Consider the following 18,769-nt stretch of genomic DNA (forward strand, 5'->3'; position numbering starts at 1 on the left):
ACGTGGAGGCATGTGTTTTCATACTTTGTTTAACCTAGTACGCACTACACTCCAATGTTTCTCAACATTCGGTGCTCCTAATCACTGCCTAGATGACTAAACTAGCAACAGAGTACATTTTTTGAACTGAACTGGTTACCTTCCTCAGTAAAGTAAAGAGAGTGCATTCCTTTAGCAGCAGGAGCGCCTTTCGCCCTTTGCTCAGTTCGAATCGAGTTGCGACGACCGGCCCTTTAAATTTGTGGCGCACGCATGCACATTTGCGGCAGCACGTGACAGCGACACTGCCGGGCCTCTCCACGCCCCCTGAGACAAGCCACGCACAGCGCAGGCGCAAATAGACAAGCAGCGCAGCGCACCCCCACGAAAGCAACCTTTGCCTCTCTCTTTGCCCCGACGCGCGGCCCGAGGGAGCCACCCCCCCCCCCCCCTCTCTCTATTGCTGTGCGGGAACAGTGGAGGGAGGGAGCGGCAGCCACAACCCGACCGGACCCGGCCGAGACCATCCATCCAAGCGCGGAACCCGACGCGGGGCAAGCAAACAAAGACCACCGGAAAAGGCCGGCGGGCGAGCCAAGCCCGGGCGCCTTTCGAGGCCCCCATCGCCATAAAGGCGCCGCGGCACGGCACAGGCCAGCAGCCGGCTACAGTGAGCGAGCGAGCACAGCGACCGCGTCCGGGGGAGACCACGGTGGGGGCGAGCACCATAACTCGCTCCTCTGCGCCGCCATCCACCGCGCTGCGACGGCATTAACGCGGCGGGGGTTGGTCTAGCTAGCTAGCTAGCTTTGGGGGGAGAGCGACCGACCGACCGATGGGGATCGACCTGAACAGCGTGGAGGAGGACGGGGAGGCGGCGGCGGCGGCGGCTGTCGGCGTGTGCGGGGAGCTGTGGCACGCGTGCGCGGGGCCCGGCGTGGCGCTGCCCAGGCGCGGGAGCGCCGTCGTCTACCTGCCGCAGGCGCACCTCGCGGCGGGCGGCGGGGAGGCCCCGGCCCCGGCGCCGGCCCCGGCCGGGGCGCCGCGCGTGCCGCCCCACGTGGCGTGCCGCGTCGTCGGCGTCGAGCTATGCGTGAGTCCCCTTGCCATCCTCGCGTCCGGCCGTTCCGCTTCTTCTTCTACCTCTGAAACGAAGCCTCCTGATCGATCGATGGCGTGATTTTCGTGGTGCGCTTGCAGGCGGATGCGGCGACGGACGAGGTGTACGCGCGCCTCGCGCTGGTGGCGGACGCCGAGGTCAGTGCTCCTCCTTCAGTATCTTACTGTCGTTCGCTTCCATTTCCATTTCCATTTGGGGATCTCGGCTGTTGCTGTTCTATGTCAGTCGTTTCCTCCCCTTTTCCATATGCATTTGGTTCGTCGGAGCGTAGAGAGTTGGCATCACCAGTATGATTTCCGACAGTGAAATGTTGGAGCCTGAAACATGAACATTATCTCTCCTGCATCATTGTTTTCGGCAGTGAAATGTCGGAACCTGAAACACGAACATCGCCTCCCAGGCTCCCATGCATCCTTGTTTCCTTACCAGCTCACCCTGGCATCAGTTTCTACTGTACTATAAATCGTTGCTTAATTCCTCTTCATCTTTTGCTTCTGGATGTGAGTCTTTCATTGTGACCTCGGGGAAGGTACACTTGTTTTCCTCCAAAAAAAGAAATCATAGCAGTACGTAGTACATGAGAGCATGAATACACCGGTCCTGCCAAAACCGTAAGCATAACTACAGATGGCACGTAGTTATTACGATTTTGCTTGCAATGGAGTAGTATACCTGCGAACTTGCAAACAAGGTAAAATGCCATTCATTGCTCTGTGTAAGTGTTCCTCTTCTGTGCTTCAGATGTTCAGACAAAACGTCCGTGAGTCTGCATCCGAAGAGGGAGAAGACGGGATGGCGGGTGGTGACGGAGAGAAGAAGCCCCGTATGCCTCACATGTTCTGCAAGACCCTCACTGCCTCCGATACGAGCACGCATGGAGGTTTCTCCGTTCCTCGCCGGGCGGCCGAGGACTGTTTCGCACCTTTGGTAAGGCGCTTGGAAAAAAAAATCTAAACCTGCACATTCGTATAGTCGCTTGTGCTGCTGATCTCACCTCTTTAATCTCTTCAATTCTTTGCAGGACTACAAGCAGGTTAGGCCTTCTCAAGAGCTCGTTGCCAAGGATTTGCATGGCACGCAATGGAGGTTTCGCCATATTTATAGAGGTGTGTAACATGTCATGTTTACTTGGAGATTTTGCGGTTGCTGTTGCGATATTCATATACCTTCATGCTTTGCGTGGAAAGTAAAAAAAAAACTGCTATGCTTGCTGCATATGCTTTGATAAAGGCCGAATTTAGGGTATCAAATCTGGTTATGAAATCAGTTAGCTTGATTATTGTGGTTGCATTTGGAATTCAAGTCATTAGACGAGTAAGGTGGGCAATTCAAGGTGTCATCAAGTTTCTGTTAGTACTTTGTAGTATGAAAATGGTAATTTGTCTTCCCTTTCTTCATTGCCGACTTAAATTATGAAAGTGAAATTATGCCCCCATCTGTGACTCCTTAGGCTCTTGTTGTCATTTCTCTTGATAGGTCAGCTAGCTTTTGTTTTATTTTATCTGAGATCCTAGTGTGATCAATTTTCTAGTCGCGTTTAGTGAGTTTGTTCCTTGTTTTGACCTACTTAATACGCCTGAAGTTCTTGGGCAATGGATTTAAGTGTTAAACGTCATCTTCAGTAACTTACTACTCATTTTACTAGCATTGTCCAATATGTTTATTTCACCTTCTCTCAACTTGGTTCGCAATTTGATGCGCGGTAATACTGTCTGAAATTCCAGGTCAACCTCGTAGGCATCTTCTAACAACAGGCTGGAGTTCGTTTGTCAACAAGAAAAAACTAGTCTCCGGGGATGCAGTCTTATTTCTTCGGTAAGCATCTGGCAATTTAATGAATTAATGCTTTGTATGTTTTCTACATTCTTGTCAATGCCATAGACATTCTTTTTTTTACAGAGGTGATGATGGTGAACTAAGATTGGGTGTACGGAGAGCAGTTCAGCTTAGAAATGAAGCCCTTTTTAAAGCTGTCAACAGTAATGAATCAAAGCTGCACACACTATCTGCTGTTGCCAGTTCCTTGGAAAATAGAAGTATTTTCCATGTTTGTTTCGACCCAAGGTTTGTCTGTCAATGCACATTAAGTTAGGAAGTTCTGATTATTCACTTGGGCTATGCATATATTCTGTCTTTGCAATTTGATGGTCCTTTTGTCTTCATGGTGCTTCAGTCTTGTGCTTTACTACGCCTTTTAAGTATTATAAAACAGCTAGTGACCTAAATAATTCCAGTTTCTCATCCTTCCGCAGGAGTGGTGCATCAGAATTTATTGTGCCATATTGGAGGTTCTCTAAGAGCTTGAACCATTCGTTTTCCATTGGAATGAGATTTAAAGATTCCAATGAGAGTGATGATGCAAATGAGAGGTCTGTCCTTTTAGCTCACTGAAAATTGCATTTTTGTACATCAGTTGTTGAATTTTCATTTTTGTTCTGCAGGTCTACTGGATTGATTTCAGGTATTAGTGAAGTTGACCCCATAAGATGGCCTGGATCAAAATGGAGATGCCTACAGGTATACATGTGACTAAGATACTAGTTATGGTTCTCAACTCTGGATTGTAGGTTCTTCACTTCTATGTTCATTGACTGTCGTGTTCTAGAAGTACTTGCCACTGTTTCTCCTGAAATAAAGACTGGAATTCCAACTCTTAGTAAAATGAGCTTCTCTCACTATTGATTTTTCAGTATTTCAGAGACTAGGTAGCTCTCTTTCTAGAATTGACTGAGTGCACTTTCTGTATTTGCGATAGCACTTGGACCAGGTAGTTATATAACAGTGAACAAGGTATAGGGTGCATAACATGGAAACCGTTATGATAGGCTGGTAGAAGCTAAGTTGAATGAAATATTAGAGAAAATATTAACCCTATCAACTGTCCAAAACCGGATCTTGTATTTACAATGAGCAACAGCACTTTCGTCATTTTTTTGGTCTAAGACTTTGAATTGTCCTCCATCAAAGTAAAATTCTTTTCAAAACTTGAACTTAGGTGATGGGTTGCCATTGCTGTGATCAGATCCCTATCTGAGTTCTGATTCAAAGTCATAACATCATTGACCTGAAAATGGAAAATATCCATAACTTTTAGGGAGTTCCCGTTTGTGAACTATAACCACAGATGCATTTAGGGTGCGTTTGGATGCTACCCATGCTGGCCCTACCAAACTGCGGGCTCGCCAAAAAATTGGCGCACCATCCGGCCGCCCGCGATTTGGCCCTGCGTTGGCGAAAAAATGAACTGCACTTGCCCATGTAGCCCCGGCGGACCAAATAATTGGTTCCGAACCAAACGGGAGCCCTGCCCTTGGTCAACGCCGATGTTTTGGCGTGGCGTCCGCAGGCTCCAAACCAAACAGCCCCTTAACTTGTCCTCGATAAAAATGTATGTATGTAGAACTAAAATACGTCTAGATACAACCATTTCTCTGATAAGTATTTCTGGACGAAGGGAGTACTACATAGTAGGTTGTGGTCCTCAAATTTCTGCTGAAGTGAAGTGTTGCTTTGTTTTCATGTTTTACAGGTAAGATGGGATGATGGTAACCATTGCAACCACCAACGCAGGGTTTCTCCGTGGGAGATTGAGAGAGTTGGTGGTTCAATCTCAGTTACTGATTGTCTGTCGGCATCCAGTTCGAAGCGAGCCAAATTGTACTTTCCTCAAGGCAATTTGGATGCTCCAGTTACCGGTAGGTCCTGCAGCATGACTCAGACATCTGTTTTGATACATGTTAGCTTCATTGTGTCTTTTTCGAATTAACCCTGTGACCAAACTTGCAGATGGAAATGGTTATCCGGACTCAGTGGAAACTGGAAGCTTCCACAGGGTCTTGCAAGGTCAAGAATTGTTGATGGGCTCTAGGGCTCATGGCGCTGCGCGCTCCCAGTCGCCCGACGTCGCAAAGTTTCGAACTCCGGATCACCAGCGGTTCTCCGCGAATGCGCGGAGCTACATCCCGCAGCAGAGCCCGGTGGAGTTTCCCTACCATTCCTCAGGCTTCGGCGAATCCCTCAGGTTCCCAGAGGTCTTGCAAGGTCAAGAAATGTCTCAAGCACTTCGCTTCTACCAAGGAACTGCTTTTGACGCCCGCGCGCAGCACGGCGGCGTCGTCGGCCCGTTCGGCTACGCGCAACGATCAGCTGCGCCGGGTGGACTGTCGCCTGCAGCTCAGGGCTATGCTCTCGGGCAGTTCACGCCGTCGGCGGCGGCGGCGGCGAAAGTGTCCTCTCCTTCCTCCGTCCTGATGTTTAACCAGGCGACGGTCCCGCAGTTCGACTTGGAAGGCAGAGCCAGCAGCTACAGAGGCGCGTATGGCGGCCAGTGTCCTCCCGCCATGGAGATGGCGAGGGAGACGGAGGAGGCCTGGCCGTGCGCACAGCGCCGGACGCCAAGCGTGACGGGGACGGGGTGCCGCCGGTTCGAAGAATGGATAAAGGCCTCGACTCCGGCGAGTGCTGACGGTGGCAGGGCCAGACCGGCGGCCGCCGGAGACGTCGTCGGGCGGAGCAACTGCCGGCTGTTTGGGTTCTCCCTGACTGATCAGAAGGTGCTGGGAGGAGCAGGTGAGGGTGATGCCAAGGAAGGGGACGCGGATGATGTGGTGGCGGAGTGCGCCGACCCGCGGGTGCTCGACTTGTTTGGGCGCGGCCACCCTGCTCCCGGCGCTCTGCATGCCATCGTCGCCGCTCCCCTGGGGATGTGATGGTGCTGCTCAGTTGCGTACGTTGTAGTATCGGACAATTGGTTTTCCGTTGGTTGAAGACGGACGCCATCTGTAATCTCTCACCTAGGCCACTCTTAAATTCTAGCAGTAGATTCTACTCTACTTGACATTCACTTGCGTGGATCTTGATGCTTCTTTGAGTCGTCACCTTCTGAACACCTGCGTGAGCGGGGAACCTGATGCTACTAGGGCGTGTTTGGTTCCAGTTTTGAACAGTAGTCGCATTACATGCTCTTCTCAACCTAGCCTGGTTGAGGGAAAACAGGCCCTAATACCGAAAAGTCCATTCTGCACTCGAGCTCATATGCTCCCGCATGAACAGTAAAATCGAAAAAAATTCAAAAAATTTCAATTTTTTTTGGGAGAAACATTGACAAAAGTTTTAAGTGCCTGCAAAAATTCATCATGAAATCACATTTCTGTAAGGTGTGGCAAAAAAAACAAATTCAGTGCTTCAAAATGCATTTGAAAGTAGCTTTTTTAGAGTACTATTTTTGTTTTTTTTGCCACGCCTTCTAGGAATGTGATTTCATGACGAATTTTTGCAGGCACTTAGAACTTTTGTCAATGTTTCTCTCAAAAAAAATTTGGAATTTTTTGAATTTTTTTTCGATTTTACTGTTCATGCGGGAGCATATGAGCTCGGGTGCAGATTAGCCGCGTCCCCCTAATACGCCATATGCAACTTGATTGGTTGCCTGCATCCCTAGTCCCTACATCTAGTAATACGCAAGTGCACTTTGTTATGTTGGCTGCATTGGCCCTAGCGACTCATGAACACGACGTTTGGTTGCATACGTCGTACATGTTGTGCTTACCTTGTACTCTAGTTGGTGAGCTTACCCACAATGATCACACCTAGCACACCAACGCCACAACACAGCAATGGTGACGAACTGTGCAAAGATGATGAAGTTCTTCAGTTTTAGGCCGAACTGACGATCCACCTTAGCAGCTTCCACTTTGACAGCTCCAACCTTGGCACTGTTGACACTACTGCCTCCGTGCTTTCGCACCCAGGCGGAGTAAGCTTGTTCTGCTGCCTGCTTAGTCTTGAACCCTCTATAGTTGCTGTTGCTATACGATGCCACTTGTGCATTGGCTTCTTCCCATGGACTATAAACCCCTGGAACCTCACCAATGAACACGGCATACCACTTGCCCTAGCAATGCACAAGAGCAAGAGTTGAAGCAGCAAATCAATGGAGCACAAGTAGCAAGCAAAGTAGTACATAAACAACAATGAATCAGAAGAGAAGTAAAGCATGCATGATCATACGACAGTTCTTCCTAGCACTACCTTGGTGTTAACCTACCGCCACATCCAAAAGAGGGTGTCGTCCTACCACCGCAAGTTCACCGTCACCGTGAGGGGTTAGTATATACCACCCCACCAAAATATACAGACCATCAAATAGTTTTTGAGCCCTAGCTACACAAAATGTACGTCGTCATCGTCGTCGTCGTCGCCACCACCACCATTGCCGTCGGGGATCATGCACGCTCACAGGCAGCACTACTCTAGTAGTAGTGCTTGCCCAGCCAGCTCCTGAGCCACAGCATCCTGTGAGCGTCGGTCATGGCAACGAACCCAACACCCTGGGCCTTGTTGTCAAGTAGGTGGCTGAGAGCTGCCATGAGAGCCTCGTCGCTGAAGCCACCCTGGGTCATGACAACGCCATACAGGTCAAGGTGGACGTCGAGGGGCTTGCACTTCCTGATGGCTGTTGCCACCTCCTTCACCGCCTCAGTCATGCTGCAGAAGACATTGATCTCCTCCTCTATCAGGCTTCCTCTCTTCCTCTTCCTATCAACGGGCTTGTCAGGGCCATCAAGGATCTCGACGTCCGGGGTCCCAGGGAAGTCAGGCATGGGAGAACCAAGAGGCTCCCCCGAGCCCATGGCATGCTTCCCAGTTGCCAGCCCGAAGGAGAAGATGTGCTGCATCTGGTTGTAGTTCTGGATGGGTGTGTTGAGGAACTCAGCGTCCCTTGGGTGGTCCTAAGAATGAAACACAAGTGTTGTTAGTTGCGATTAGGAGTAGGCAATGGTGGGCAGTATGAAAAGGAAGAGGGCTGTGAGCTAACCGGGACATGGCCGGCGTAGTGCTCTACCTCCAGAACTATGGAGCAAGTGTTCTCATCCCATGAGGCGCCGCTAAGGTCTCTCAGCTTGGACACTTGGATCCATCGATTTCTCCACTTCCTCAGGTGGTTGTACACCTGGGTGGCAGACACCTCTTGCCCACAGAACTCGAACACCTGCTTCGCAACGGTGTTCAAGTGCACCTCCTTGAAGCCCTTGTCAGTCCTAACTCCACTAGAGATGACCTCACACATCTTGTTTAGCACGAACGTGGACATGAACGGTTGCCACTTCATGTTGTTCGACCTACCATCCTTCTTTGCCTTTGCTGCTACTAGCTTGAGTGCAGCGGCAGCAGTAGTAGTTGGCTCAACGAGCACTAGTGGCACATAGAGGGAATCGGACTTGAACACCTCTGAATCAGGTGCCATCTCGGACATAGGCTGCGAGTCCTCGACAAACGATGGAGCAAACTGGCTGTCGGACACGACAAGGGCCTGACTAAGATATTGCGTCTGCGTGGTCATGTCCTACAATCGTAGCACGCATTGACAGTGAGCATAGCACACAACATACCAGACAATCCATGAAAGCAGGAGCATACATGTACATGGTTCATCACGATCATAGCAAGCACATGCTTCATCACTATCATACTAAGTATACATGTACATGGTTGATCACTATCATAGCAAGCACATGACCACCAATAGCTACATGATTCAACACAAGCACAAGGTTCAACTTCAAACTCTACTACTAATCTAGCCTACCACACGCTTGAACATCTAGCCCTACCACAAATTGTAACCGCAGCATAGCAACCAACCATATCAGCTCACAGATCAGACCACTAATCAACCATGCATCTAGATCAAACCCTAGCTGCAGCTCAGATCTAGCTAGAAGGAACAGAGAGAAAGGAGGATTGAACTCACAGAGGCCATGGCTGCAGCTTGAGGACGAGGGGGGACAGTGGTGGAAGATGAACGCCGGCCGGTGAAGGAGCTCCGACGCCGTGGACAACCGGCCGATGAAGATGCGCCGCTTACCTGCTCGTCGGTGCCGATGCGCGTCGGCGGGAAAGCTCGAACGGAGGAAGAATGGTGGCGGGAGTTGGGGCGGTGAGGGAGGGGCTAAATAGGGGGTGGAGCGGCGGGAGGTGAGCCAAAATCCTCCCGCTGATTTTTTGGCGACGCGGGCGAGCTCGCGCCATCTCCCCTGCTCGCACGAGGGGAGAAGCGCGTCGCCCTCCTCTGCCTCGCCTTGGCCAGGCTCACGAGGTACTGCCGATTCGTGCGTTGCCCCTGGGCCTGGTCTGGACGTGCTTTAAGCTTCGTGCAATGCGGGCCGCACAGTGAATGCAGGAAACCAAACAGGCCAAATTCTTCCCGCCCGGGCCAGGCTGGGCCTCATGCGGGCAACCAAACACGTCCCTACTTGTTGTGTTCTCCTCCATGTCTTATTTTTTGGTTGTGACTAGGGGCTGTTTGGATGGTGGCCGACGGTTGCCACACCAAAATTTTGGCATTGACTGATTGCAGGGAGTAGCGTTTGGATCAGAGCTCAAGTCCCGTGACCACGCCAATATTTTGATCGGACGGTTCAGATTTCACGCCCACACGCGGGCGAAACCAAGGCGGCCGATTCCTGCACCAAAATATTGGCTCGCCCTGATTTGGCGTGGCCATCTCGGGCGTAAAGCAAACGGCCCCTAGATCTCATTCCATTGAGATTGAGACTTGACGAAGTCTTAGTCGGAATATATAAAAATAAAGAAAATAATTAAAAGAATATTTTACACAGATCTCCACGTAAGATCTCATGAATATAGCAGCGACCAAGACTTTGTTAAGTCTCAACCGAGATTTAGCAATTCCATTTTTTTCCTCATGCGTTCTTGAAACCGAGCAAAACAGCTAAACGACTTTGGGAAACGCAATACATCGCCACAATAATTGTGCATAGATACATTTTGCAGCGGTGCAAAGTCCTTTCTTTTTCAGAAACATGTATTACATCCGGGTTTATACGACGTGTATGTTCTTAGGATCCACAGACTCGCGTACTTTGACTAACAAAATATGAGTTTTATGCCATGAAAATATGAAATGCGTTTGAATATGAATTCAATTATATGCTTTTCGTGAAATAGAACACATACTTCTTTTTTTATCTAATAGAGGGCATAAGAACACACACATGCCCTATAAATCGGGGAGAGGGAGTATTTTAGGGCTTTCATACATGATATTAACAGCTACATGAAACATATAACCATACTTTTACCCGAAACTCAGGCCTAATCAACCAAACCATTATTCGGTTTTCATGAGCATGCATGTCTCCACACATACTCAAAAAAACACTTCTACGGGTAGACCTCGATGATTGACCTGAACCCTAGAACTGGTATAATCTTGTAGCCACTAAACCCAGCTTCGAGGAAGATCTTTTTCCACTCTTGCTCATCTCGCTCAATGCCATCGACAATCATCATGTAGAGGTCGAACATGGACTGCAGCTCCCGGTGCTTTACGTGTGACGGCCCGGCTCCAATCACTATGTCGATGATTATTACCTTTCCTCCTTTCCCTCTCGGAGGAATAGATTTCTTGCAGTTCTTTAGTATCTTGACACAGTCCTCGTGTCCCCAGTCATGTAGTACCCACTGAAATGGACATACATTGAGAGTTATAAAACTAATATGCGTGCCTTCATTGACAATGTGCAAAATGCTTGTATGGTTTTGTCGTACAAAATGCATTATATGCCGGAGTATGTACATGGTATACACATAAAAAACATGATAGGGGAGGTCGACTTTGCCGGTTTGCCCTCGATGAAATGAACTCTACAAATTTGTTGCCGAGTGCTCGTGACTCTGCATCCTGCCTACACATGCTGGAAATTTAAGGACAGGACACCACTGTATTGCTATCTCCAGATGTCGTAACTTACACATGATCTATTAGGTCGATCCGTATGAGATTGGATTAACTACCGTGCATGGGAGGTCCCGTGCACGGTCCAGCCATTGATTGCTATGCCGTGATTCGTGCTAGATAGTGCAACTTACCCATATTTTTTTCATATGATTCAAAGATTGTATCAATTTTATCTTTTGAATATGAAGTCAGATTTATCACCTGGTTGCACATTTGCATTTCTCGTAATGAAGCCTTCCAAACAAAATCAATCTTGAATATATTTTGACAAAATTTAAAATTTAGGTTCTAAAACATGATGAAACTGGTAAAAAAATATGAAAAATGCAAATAGATCATGATTTTTTTAGAAATTTAGGAAAAAGCAAAAAATCTTTAAAAATCGAACAAACTTGACCTACTGGCGTACTCGCATAATTTTTTTGACAAAGAACTCCCTAAAAAATTTGAGTGAAAAACATAATAATTTTTCCAAGACAATATAGAGTGACTCTTGTTTGGATAGCAAGATTATAGAGAACTAGCTCTAGTTAAACGCAATTTCTGTTGTAACAACCAAAAATCTTGTTTGGATCGCCTAACTGAATCATGGATAAAGAAAACTGAGTTCTACAAAACCTCAAAAACCCAGCTTACAGAAAAACGACTATTTGGCGTTTTTATATAAACCAGTTTTATGAATACGGTGGCCACATACGGAGCGCATGGTGCCATGGCCGATGTGCTCCTCCTTCTGCCGACGACGACGTCCGCAATCCTCTTTGGGCATGAGCGAGGCGCCGACGAGTGGGTGAGCTCGCCGCTCGGGGCCCAGACGTGGTCGTGGTCGTGTCGCACGACGACGCATCATAGCGCCGCCACGTCCTCTGCAGGCACAAGCGAGGCGACGCTGGAAGTCAGTGCGGCTCAGCGAGCTCTCGCCGCTCTGGCCCGGACGTGGCCTTCGTCGTGCGACACGGCGACGAAGCACAAGGGTCGCGACGTGCTCTACAGGCATCAGCGAGTTTACGCTGGAAGTCGGCGAGGCTCGGCGAGCTTGCCGTTCGTGGCTTGAACGTGCCCGTCGCCGTATGGCATGGTGACTTGGCGAGGCGGGAGCCGGGAGCTGCCGCGGAATACAGAGTGCCATAGCCGATGTGTTCGTCTTACCGACGGTTGCTACAACCTGATCTCCCCAGCGTACGCGAACGGCGAACAGCATCATATCGTAAGCACTGCCCCCTGCCTAGTCATCCCAGCGGCGCACAGAGGATACTGCTGCATGGCCGGCAGCCTGGTTCGTTGTCATCACCGTCGCCACCGACAGCGCCCTTGTCTCTGTCGCCGTATTTGGGGAAGTGGCCGCAGCGAGGCTGACAGGAGCGCTCGACGGAGACGCTCAAGCTAAGCGCCAGCAGCTCAATAGATCGACCGAAGGAACGTATTGGAATTTTGACTAAGTCGTTGTGTGATGGAGCTGCGTATCCATGCTTTCTTATTTTTCTCATCCAAACAAAGTATTGTATGTGCTTAGCTTAACAGAATAACTAACCAAAACTGGTTTTCCTAAAAATTCTCTAAAAATTCGTTTTCTAAAATCCTACTTCTAATTCCCTGTATCCAAACAACCACTAATATAGTGCTGATTTTGTTTTCTTCGCCAACAATACCACGAAAGGCTTTTCTTCGCAAAAAAAAAACCGCGTGCGTAACACTTGAGCAAGTTTGTTGTAAAAAAAATCATGATTTTTCGACCATTTTCGCTATATATTTCAGAGTTTTATCATGTCTCAGATTTTAAAACTGCCCAAATGTATTCAAGGGTGGTCTTATTTCAAATTATTAATCGCAAGGAACACACTGACACAAACAGATTATAAATTAGACTTTTGATTCAATAGATAAATAAAATTCAAACTTCAAAATCAAATGAAGAAGGCATGGGTGAGTGAAGTACTATACGTGTAATGTAAAAAGTAAAGGAAGAGAGAGATTGACTCAGGCATGGGACCCATGCACGGTGCATGGTAGAATCTCTTTTCTCTGATCTGTATCGACATACATTTTCAGGGTCGTGTGTCTGCTGTGTGACCGTGCATGTTATCACTTTTTAACTTCAGATCTACACACGTTGAACTCCTGCCACCTTGTTTACAGCATGTTGATGAAGGGCGTACGCAGTGCACATGCATGCACGAAGACGAAGAGAAAGAAGTTTGCTGGACCTACGAACGAGTACGACGTACATACCTTGAGAAAGACAGCGTCTGCCGGCGGAACGCTCTCGAACATGTCGCCGACGACGTACTTCACGTCGGTGCCAGCCGGAGCCTTGTCGACGACGTGGTCGAGGTCCATCACGGTGCATTCCAGACTTGGGAACGCCCTGGAGATGGCCTGGGCCGCCGCGCCGAGGCCGCCCCCGACGTCCATCAGGGAGCCTATCCCCTGGAAGACCTCGCCGCACTCCCTCATGGCGATGTCCATGATGAAGCTGCTGTCCGAGACCATCCCGTCGTTGATGAGCGCGTCGAAGGTGGCGTCGTGGTCCGCCATCGTCCACAGGGCCTCGCCGTGCGCCTGCGTGAAGAGGCACGGGTCCGGCAGCGCGTGCTCGAACCACGCGCCGATGCCCAGGAATGTGGTGACGAAGTTGGGGCTGAGGAGCATGGTGATGATCGAGACCAGGTTCCACGAGCCGACGAGGAGGCGGGAGACCGGCGTGAGGGCGTACAAGGGCTCGGCGGCGACGGCGCCGTTGCAGCTGCCGTTGCTCACGGGGGCAGCAGGAACGACGACGTCCTGCTGCTGGACGACGCTGAAGACGCCCGAGACGGTGAGCGTGCGCATGAGGCGGCGCAGGCAGGGGATCTTGGACGGGTGCACCGCGACCCTGGCGGCTATCTGAGGGAGGGTGGCGGCGCCGCCGTGGTGGTGGATGGCGTCGGCGAGGCGGAGGTCAAGGGCCGACTTGAGCGCCATGGACTTGATGTAGGAGAATGTGGTCGCCCAGAGCTCGTGCTCGGCGTCCAGCACGGCCTGGTCGTCGGTGCTCTTGACGGTGAGCGCCATGGTGCAGTGTGCTTGTGCTTCCCTACGTTTGGGTTGGTGATTGAGTCTACATGGAGAACCAAATCGTTGCTTCTCTATATAGAGATCGACGTGCCGCTCGTGGTGCACAAAAATACAAAATGAGCGGTACGACATTTGTACAAACTGACGCAGCATCTGGAAGATGCGTGCCCATGAGAGTGGGTACATGAGTACATTTCTCCTTTTAATAATTCTTTGTTGCAAAATGTGATACACCTTTTTTAGCTGGGCAAAATGTGATACTTAAAAAATGCAAGAGAAGCTACCTCGAAGTTCGAACTTACAAACATTCTTCCAAGAGTAAGATTTGGTAGCGGTGTCAACTTATTTTGAAAATATTAACAGGAAATTGTTGCACAATTCAAGCAGATGGACGAGGCGACAAAGGGTGAATTTTATTTATTCAAAATGAAGTATCAAGAGAATACAAACATAATAATTACACACGGGATCACTGCATGACTAGGATGCACATATCTAACATCGATATGCACATATAAAGAATCACACCAACAAAGAGCAAAGTCATACAAGACTAAAAGTATGCCTAGGTAGAGTAAAAAGAAAAAAACCGAAGCAATGAAAAAAGAAAAAAAAAGATTGTGAACTACAACAACGACCACCGTACCAACTATATATTAACATCACAAGAACAACAAGAAATGTTCTCCAACAGCAACGTCCCCAGGATGATAACAAAGATGAAGCACTGCTGTTGCCGGATTCAACCATCAAAGGTCAGATCCTAGGAACCACCTTAGAGATCAAGTCAAAGCAAATCCGAGCAATGCTTTCAAAAAGGTACGATGCAAAAGCACTGCCATAGCCAAGTATAAGAAACTAGGGTCGGACCTAAGGCTTTCACTCCCGAGCTCGAGACCAGCTACTCAAGAAGCACCACCAAATTAAAGTCATCATGTCATGTCGCCACCACTTTCGATATTCCCAACAGCTACATGTGTAGCACAATCTTGACTTGAGATGCCAAGCAAGTGAAGATCATTTCCATACGAGCAGGCATTCTAGCCGCAATGAAAGTAGGTCACCATCAAAGGGTCTGTATGACGAAGGTCGTTGTTGCGATTGCAACAAAGATTGACGAGGGGGAAGGTCACCGGTACCACGGAAATCCATTTCGGGGTCAATTTTGCTAAATCTCAGTCTACTGAGACTTCATTATGTCTCAGGCGATGCTATATGCCTTCGATCTTGCATTGAGATTCGTACAACAAAATTCTTTTCAGTTTTTATTTTTTCTTCTTATATACTAAATCAATCGACTGAGACTTGGTTAAGTCTCAGGCGACTGAGACCTAGCCACACCTTTTCGGGATACCCTGACAGTTCCGCGTCATCCTATGCTCCAGCATCCTCACCCGTGGCGGCAGACTTAGTCCAAATAATAAACTCGCCATTGCCGCCGGATATGAAGGTCCAAGACCCTCCAGTCCATTGCGACTCCGCGCGCCCGAGCGGAGGACCGCCCCATTGGGACGAAGAAGCCCGCTCATGTTGCTCGCATAACCGCAAATGGGACCGCGGCCACCGACGCCTCACCATCAGAGAGCGCCACTCCGGTCGAAAACACGGTCACCACCATTGGACAACCATACCCGTCGCCTCAACTTATCGCCCATAGATCACACTCCACCGCCGAAGGCTACCGGAGTACATTCCTTCCCGCCACCACCTTAATTGATCTGTGTCGGGGCTTATTAGCCTGAGTACCGGTCTCCAGCAGCAGCGATGGGAAGGGATGAGGGATTGGGGAGGGGGGGGGGGGGGGGGGTAGGCGGTGAATGTGGAAGGGGACGGCTGTCTGTTTGGTACGAGGCGATGGTTGAATCCTGATAAGCTTAATATGCAACACATATATGGTAGTATGCTTTAAATCATTTTTAGACCAATATTACAATTTTTTCTTTTATGCTAACGAGTGCATGGTGTAGTTGACACTCATGGGGTTGATTCCATTGTATGTTTTCAACCATGTCCCTCAACTGTACCGTGCGTTGCAACTGTATCATATGTGTCAACTGCATGCTTGAATGGCGTGTTCAGTAGTTAAGAGGGTATGTTTACTCTAGCATTTTTGCTATTTAACTATTGCCTAAAATTACAACTTTGATCAGTCGATATGGTGAAGCTCCGCTGCGAGGCATGGGGACACCTACAAGGCCGAGCCAGGATTGTCACGGAGCTGGGGACGACGCGGCAACATCAGTGGAGCGGAGTCAGAAGTTGATGGATTCAGATGCGTGGGAGCTGCGGGGAGATCACCCGCGATGAAACCTGTCGGGGGTTTAAAGGGAGGAGCGAAAACAAGACGGATGAACAATATGGATCGTTTTGAGGTGAGAAATGGTATCATTACAAGCACTATTTCCAGGCAATATCACCCGCCTCTCATGCTCCTCTAGCTACCCCAAGATGGCTACAAAGTTGTACTAAGTACTCCCTTTGTCCGAAAAAACTTGTCCCAAACTTGTTCCTGAAATGAATGTATCTAGCACTAACTTAATGCTACATACATCCATTTAAGGGACAAGTATTTTCAGACGGAGAGAGTATGTGTTAATTAATACGGATTGGAACGAGTAGTTTTTTTGTTCTCAACACTTTTTTGCGGGAAATATAGCTAGGTTATTGTTCTCTAGCCACTCAAGATAAACATGCTCCTTTCTTAATATGGATTTGGTACACTGTCCGACAAGTTAAAAGTAATTAGATACACCCATATGCATGCTGCCCTTTCTACCAGTAGAAGTTCGCTAGCTACTCCGAATTAGAGCAAATAAACTAAAAACCTCACTATACTCGTGCTGAGTTAAATATATGTTCTAGCTCATCTGTCACTTGATTTTCTCCTTGCTGCTCGATCCACATCTGTACATTAATTGGTTGCCAACTTGTTGTATACAGATGAATAGCTAACTGGTCGACCGGTCGGACTGTCTACTGGCTGCTTACGTAGAGACCTTTCGCACCACTGATTCGTCACAATATGAGTAGCCACAGAGCGATTGCGCAAGTAGCAGCCGTGGGGAATCAATCAATCAATCAATGCCAGATCAATGAAGATGCAGTGGATCTTATCTGGTCACTGCACAGAGAGCTTCAAGTTGCGCGGCTGATCGTCGTCTATGTGTATTGGATCCCCACACATTTATCCCGCTGGGGACTCGTTTGGCTGTCATTTGACAAATTTCGATCGATGGCAAAGTGTACTTCAAGCAACTGCTTTTCACGTGGTGATATTTTTTATTCCACCACCTACCTACCCCTGTTCCAACCAAAATTGTCGCCTCTTTGCTACAAGAAATGGCGGCGGTGCACTCATCTTCTCCGGAAACGAACCATGTTCTTAAAGCATCTACAGCTGGACTTAACAAATTTCCACTCCTAAACATTTGTAGACGTGTCCGGACGTGACTGCCAACAACGCCGGATGGTCTCTCATGTTGGTTGGCAGGTAGCCACACACCTCAAATTTATGCAAATCCATGCACGTACATCATACACATGAATATCATACATAAATAGCAATTGTTGGTAGCGAAAATACATAATTTGAATATAAAATTGATTTTAAGTGCACAATTCATTACTTTTCATTATGGGTCCACATATACTCCACGAGATCACTGGTAATTGCGTGCACACTTGATGATATCAAAAATTCCGATGCATCTACAGAAATTAATAAACTGATATGCATCTTGTTGTTTCAGGATGTGGACTTGTCCTCCAGGCTTGTCAAAATCATGGCACCACTAGGAAAAGGGCTATAGATGGAATTGACACTAATGGCGCACCAGACATGTGGTGCGCCATTACTATATACTAATGGCGCACTATGTGTTGGTGCGCCATTAGTAAAAAAACTTTTTTTTAAATTTTTTTTCAAAACTACTAATGGCGCATTACTAGTTGAACTAGTAATGGCGCACTACTCCCACGGTGCGCCATTAGTGATTATTTTTAATTTTTTTCAAAACTACTAATGGCGCACCGTGGGAGTGGTGCTCCATTAGTAACTTGGCCACCACTTCCACCGAATGCACCCCCTCCCTCGTGGACCGCCTTTTCAGTTTAAAAAAAAATAAACAAAAATGATGGAAATGTCAAAAAAATAAAAAGAAAATAAGTTTCCCATGTGATATGTGGTCTAGTTGTTGTGAAAATTTACAAATATGAATTTCGACTTTATTTGCGAAATCTTTCAAGAATTTGTAAAATGGGCATAACTTTTGCGTACGAACTCGGATGAAAAAGTTTTTTATATGAAAAATCATCTACTCGAAAAGTTACATCCGAATTCAAGCAGAAGCTTCTGTCGTACCCTTTACATGAGGATTCTTCCGCGGAAGAACAACTCATATTTGCCTTGTCACAGGGCGCCGAGCACAACCTGATGACCTATGAGGCGTACGATATCAACGACTACACATTCTACACCGAGGACAAGGACATGAAGAGCGATGGTTATCAGAACTCTAGGGTAACGATGGAATCCTACACCGATAACGACAAGGACAGATACTACGGAATGATCGATGAGATCTGGAAGCTGAGCTACGCTGGAGAGAAGGTCCCGATGTTCCGTGTCAGATGGGCCAAGAGCGTCCTAAAAGAAGACCGGTATTTCACCACCATGGTTATACCCGAAGCCAAATCTAAGACCGCGGGCGCAAACGTCACCGCGAAAAATGAGCCATGGGTATTGGCTTCCCAAGTGGACCAATGCTTCTTCATTACCGACCCGTCAAAGCCCAGTCGTGTTGTCGTGAGGAGAGGCAAAAGGAAGATCATCGGAATGGATGAAGTAGCCAATG

The 18,769-nt window shown here is 48.2% G+C and overlaps 2 protein-coding genes across 2 annotated transcripts; one reads left to right on the forward strand and one right to left on the reverse strand.

The window, feature by feature from the left end:
• Window positions 1-452: 452 nt before the first annotated feature.
• On the forward strand, window positions 453-5,982 carry LOC123062920 (auxin response factor 14). Its single transcript, XM_044486614.1, has 10 exons — window positions 453-1,072; window positions 1,180-1,236; window positions 1,841-2,026; window positions 2,121-2,205; window positions 2,824-2,914; window positions 2,999-3,163; window positions 3,352-3,468; window positions 3,541-3,616; window positions 4,629-4,794; window positions 4,886-5,982. The coding sequence occupies exons 1-10, from the start codon at window positions 815-817 to the stop codon at window positions 5,806-5,808; spliced, it is 2,124 nt and encodes a 707-aa protein (XP_044342549.1). The 5' UTR covers window positions 453-814; the 3' UTR covers window positions 5,809-5,982.
• Window positions 5,983-10,026: 4,044 nt separating this feature from the next.
• On the reverse strand, window positions 10,027-13,975 carry LOC123062928 (O-methyltransferase ZRP4). Its single transcript, XM_044486625.1, has 2 exons — window positions 13,092-13,975; window positions 10,027-10,585 (listed from the first exon to the last, which is right to left on the reverse strand). Exons 1-2 carry the CDS (start codon window positions 13,911-13,913, stop codon window positions 10,286-10,288), a joined length of 1,122 nt encoding a protein of 373 aa, XP_044342560.1. The 5' UTR covers window positions 13,914-13,975; the 3' UTR covers window positions 10,027-10,285.
• Between the last annotated feature and the right edge of the window lie 4,794 nt (window positions 13,976-18,769).

Source organism: Triticum aestivum, chromosome 1A, assembly GCF_018294505.1.
Source record: "Triticum aestivum cultivar Chinese Spring chromosome 1A, IWGSC CS RefSeq v2.1, whole genome shotgun sequence".
NCBI lineage: Eukaryota > Viridiplantae > Streptophyta > Magnoliopsida > Poales > Poaceae > Triticum > Triticum aestivum.

Bases quoted from the DNA above. Each gene is read 5' to 3' on its own strand.
- LOC123062920 (XM_044486614.1), top strand. From the start codon at position 815: ATGGGGATCGACCTGAACAGCGTGGAGGAGGACGGGGAGGCGGCGGCG. The intron at 2,915-2,998 runs GTAAGCATCTGG...TTTTTTTTACAG, and splicing joins GATGCAGTCTTATTTCTTCG to AGGTGATGATGGTGAACTAA. The intron at 3,164-3,351 runs GTTTGTCTGTCA...ATCCTTCCGCAG, and splicing joins CATGTTTGTTTCGACCCAAG to GAGTGGTGCATCAGAATTTA.
- LOC123062928 (XM_044486625.1), bottom strand. From the start codon at position 13,913: ATGGCGCTCACCGTCAAGAGCACCGACGACCAGGCCGTGCTGGACGCC. The intron at 10,586-13,091 runs GTATGTACGTCG...TGTCCATTTCAG, and splicing joins CAGACGCTGTCTTTCTCAAG to TGGGTACTACATGACTGGGG.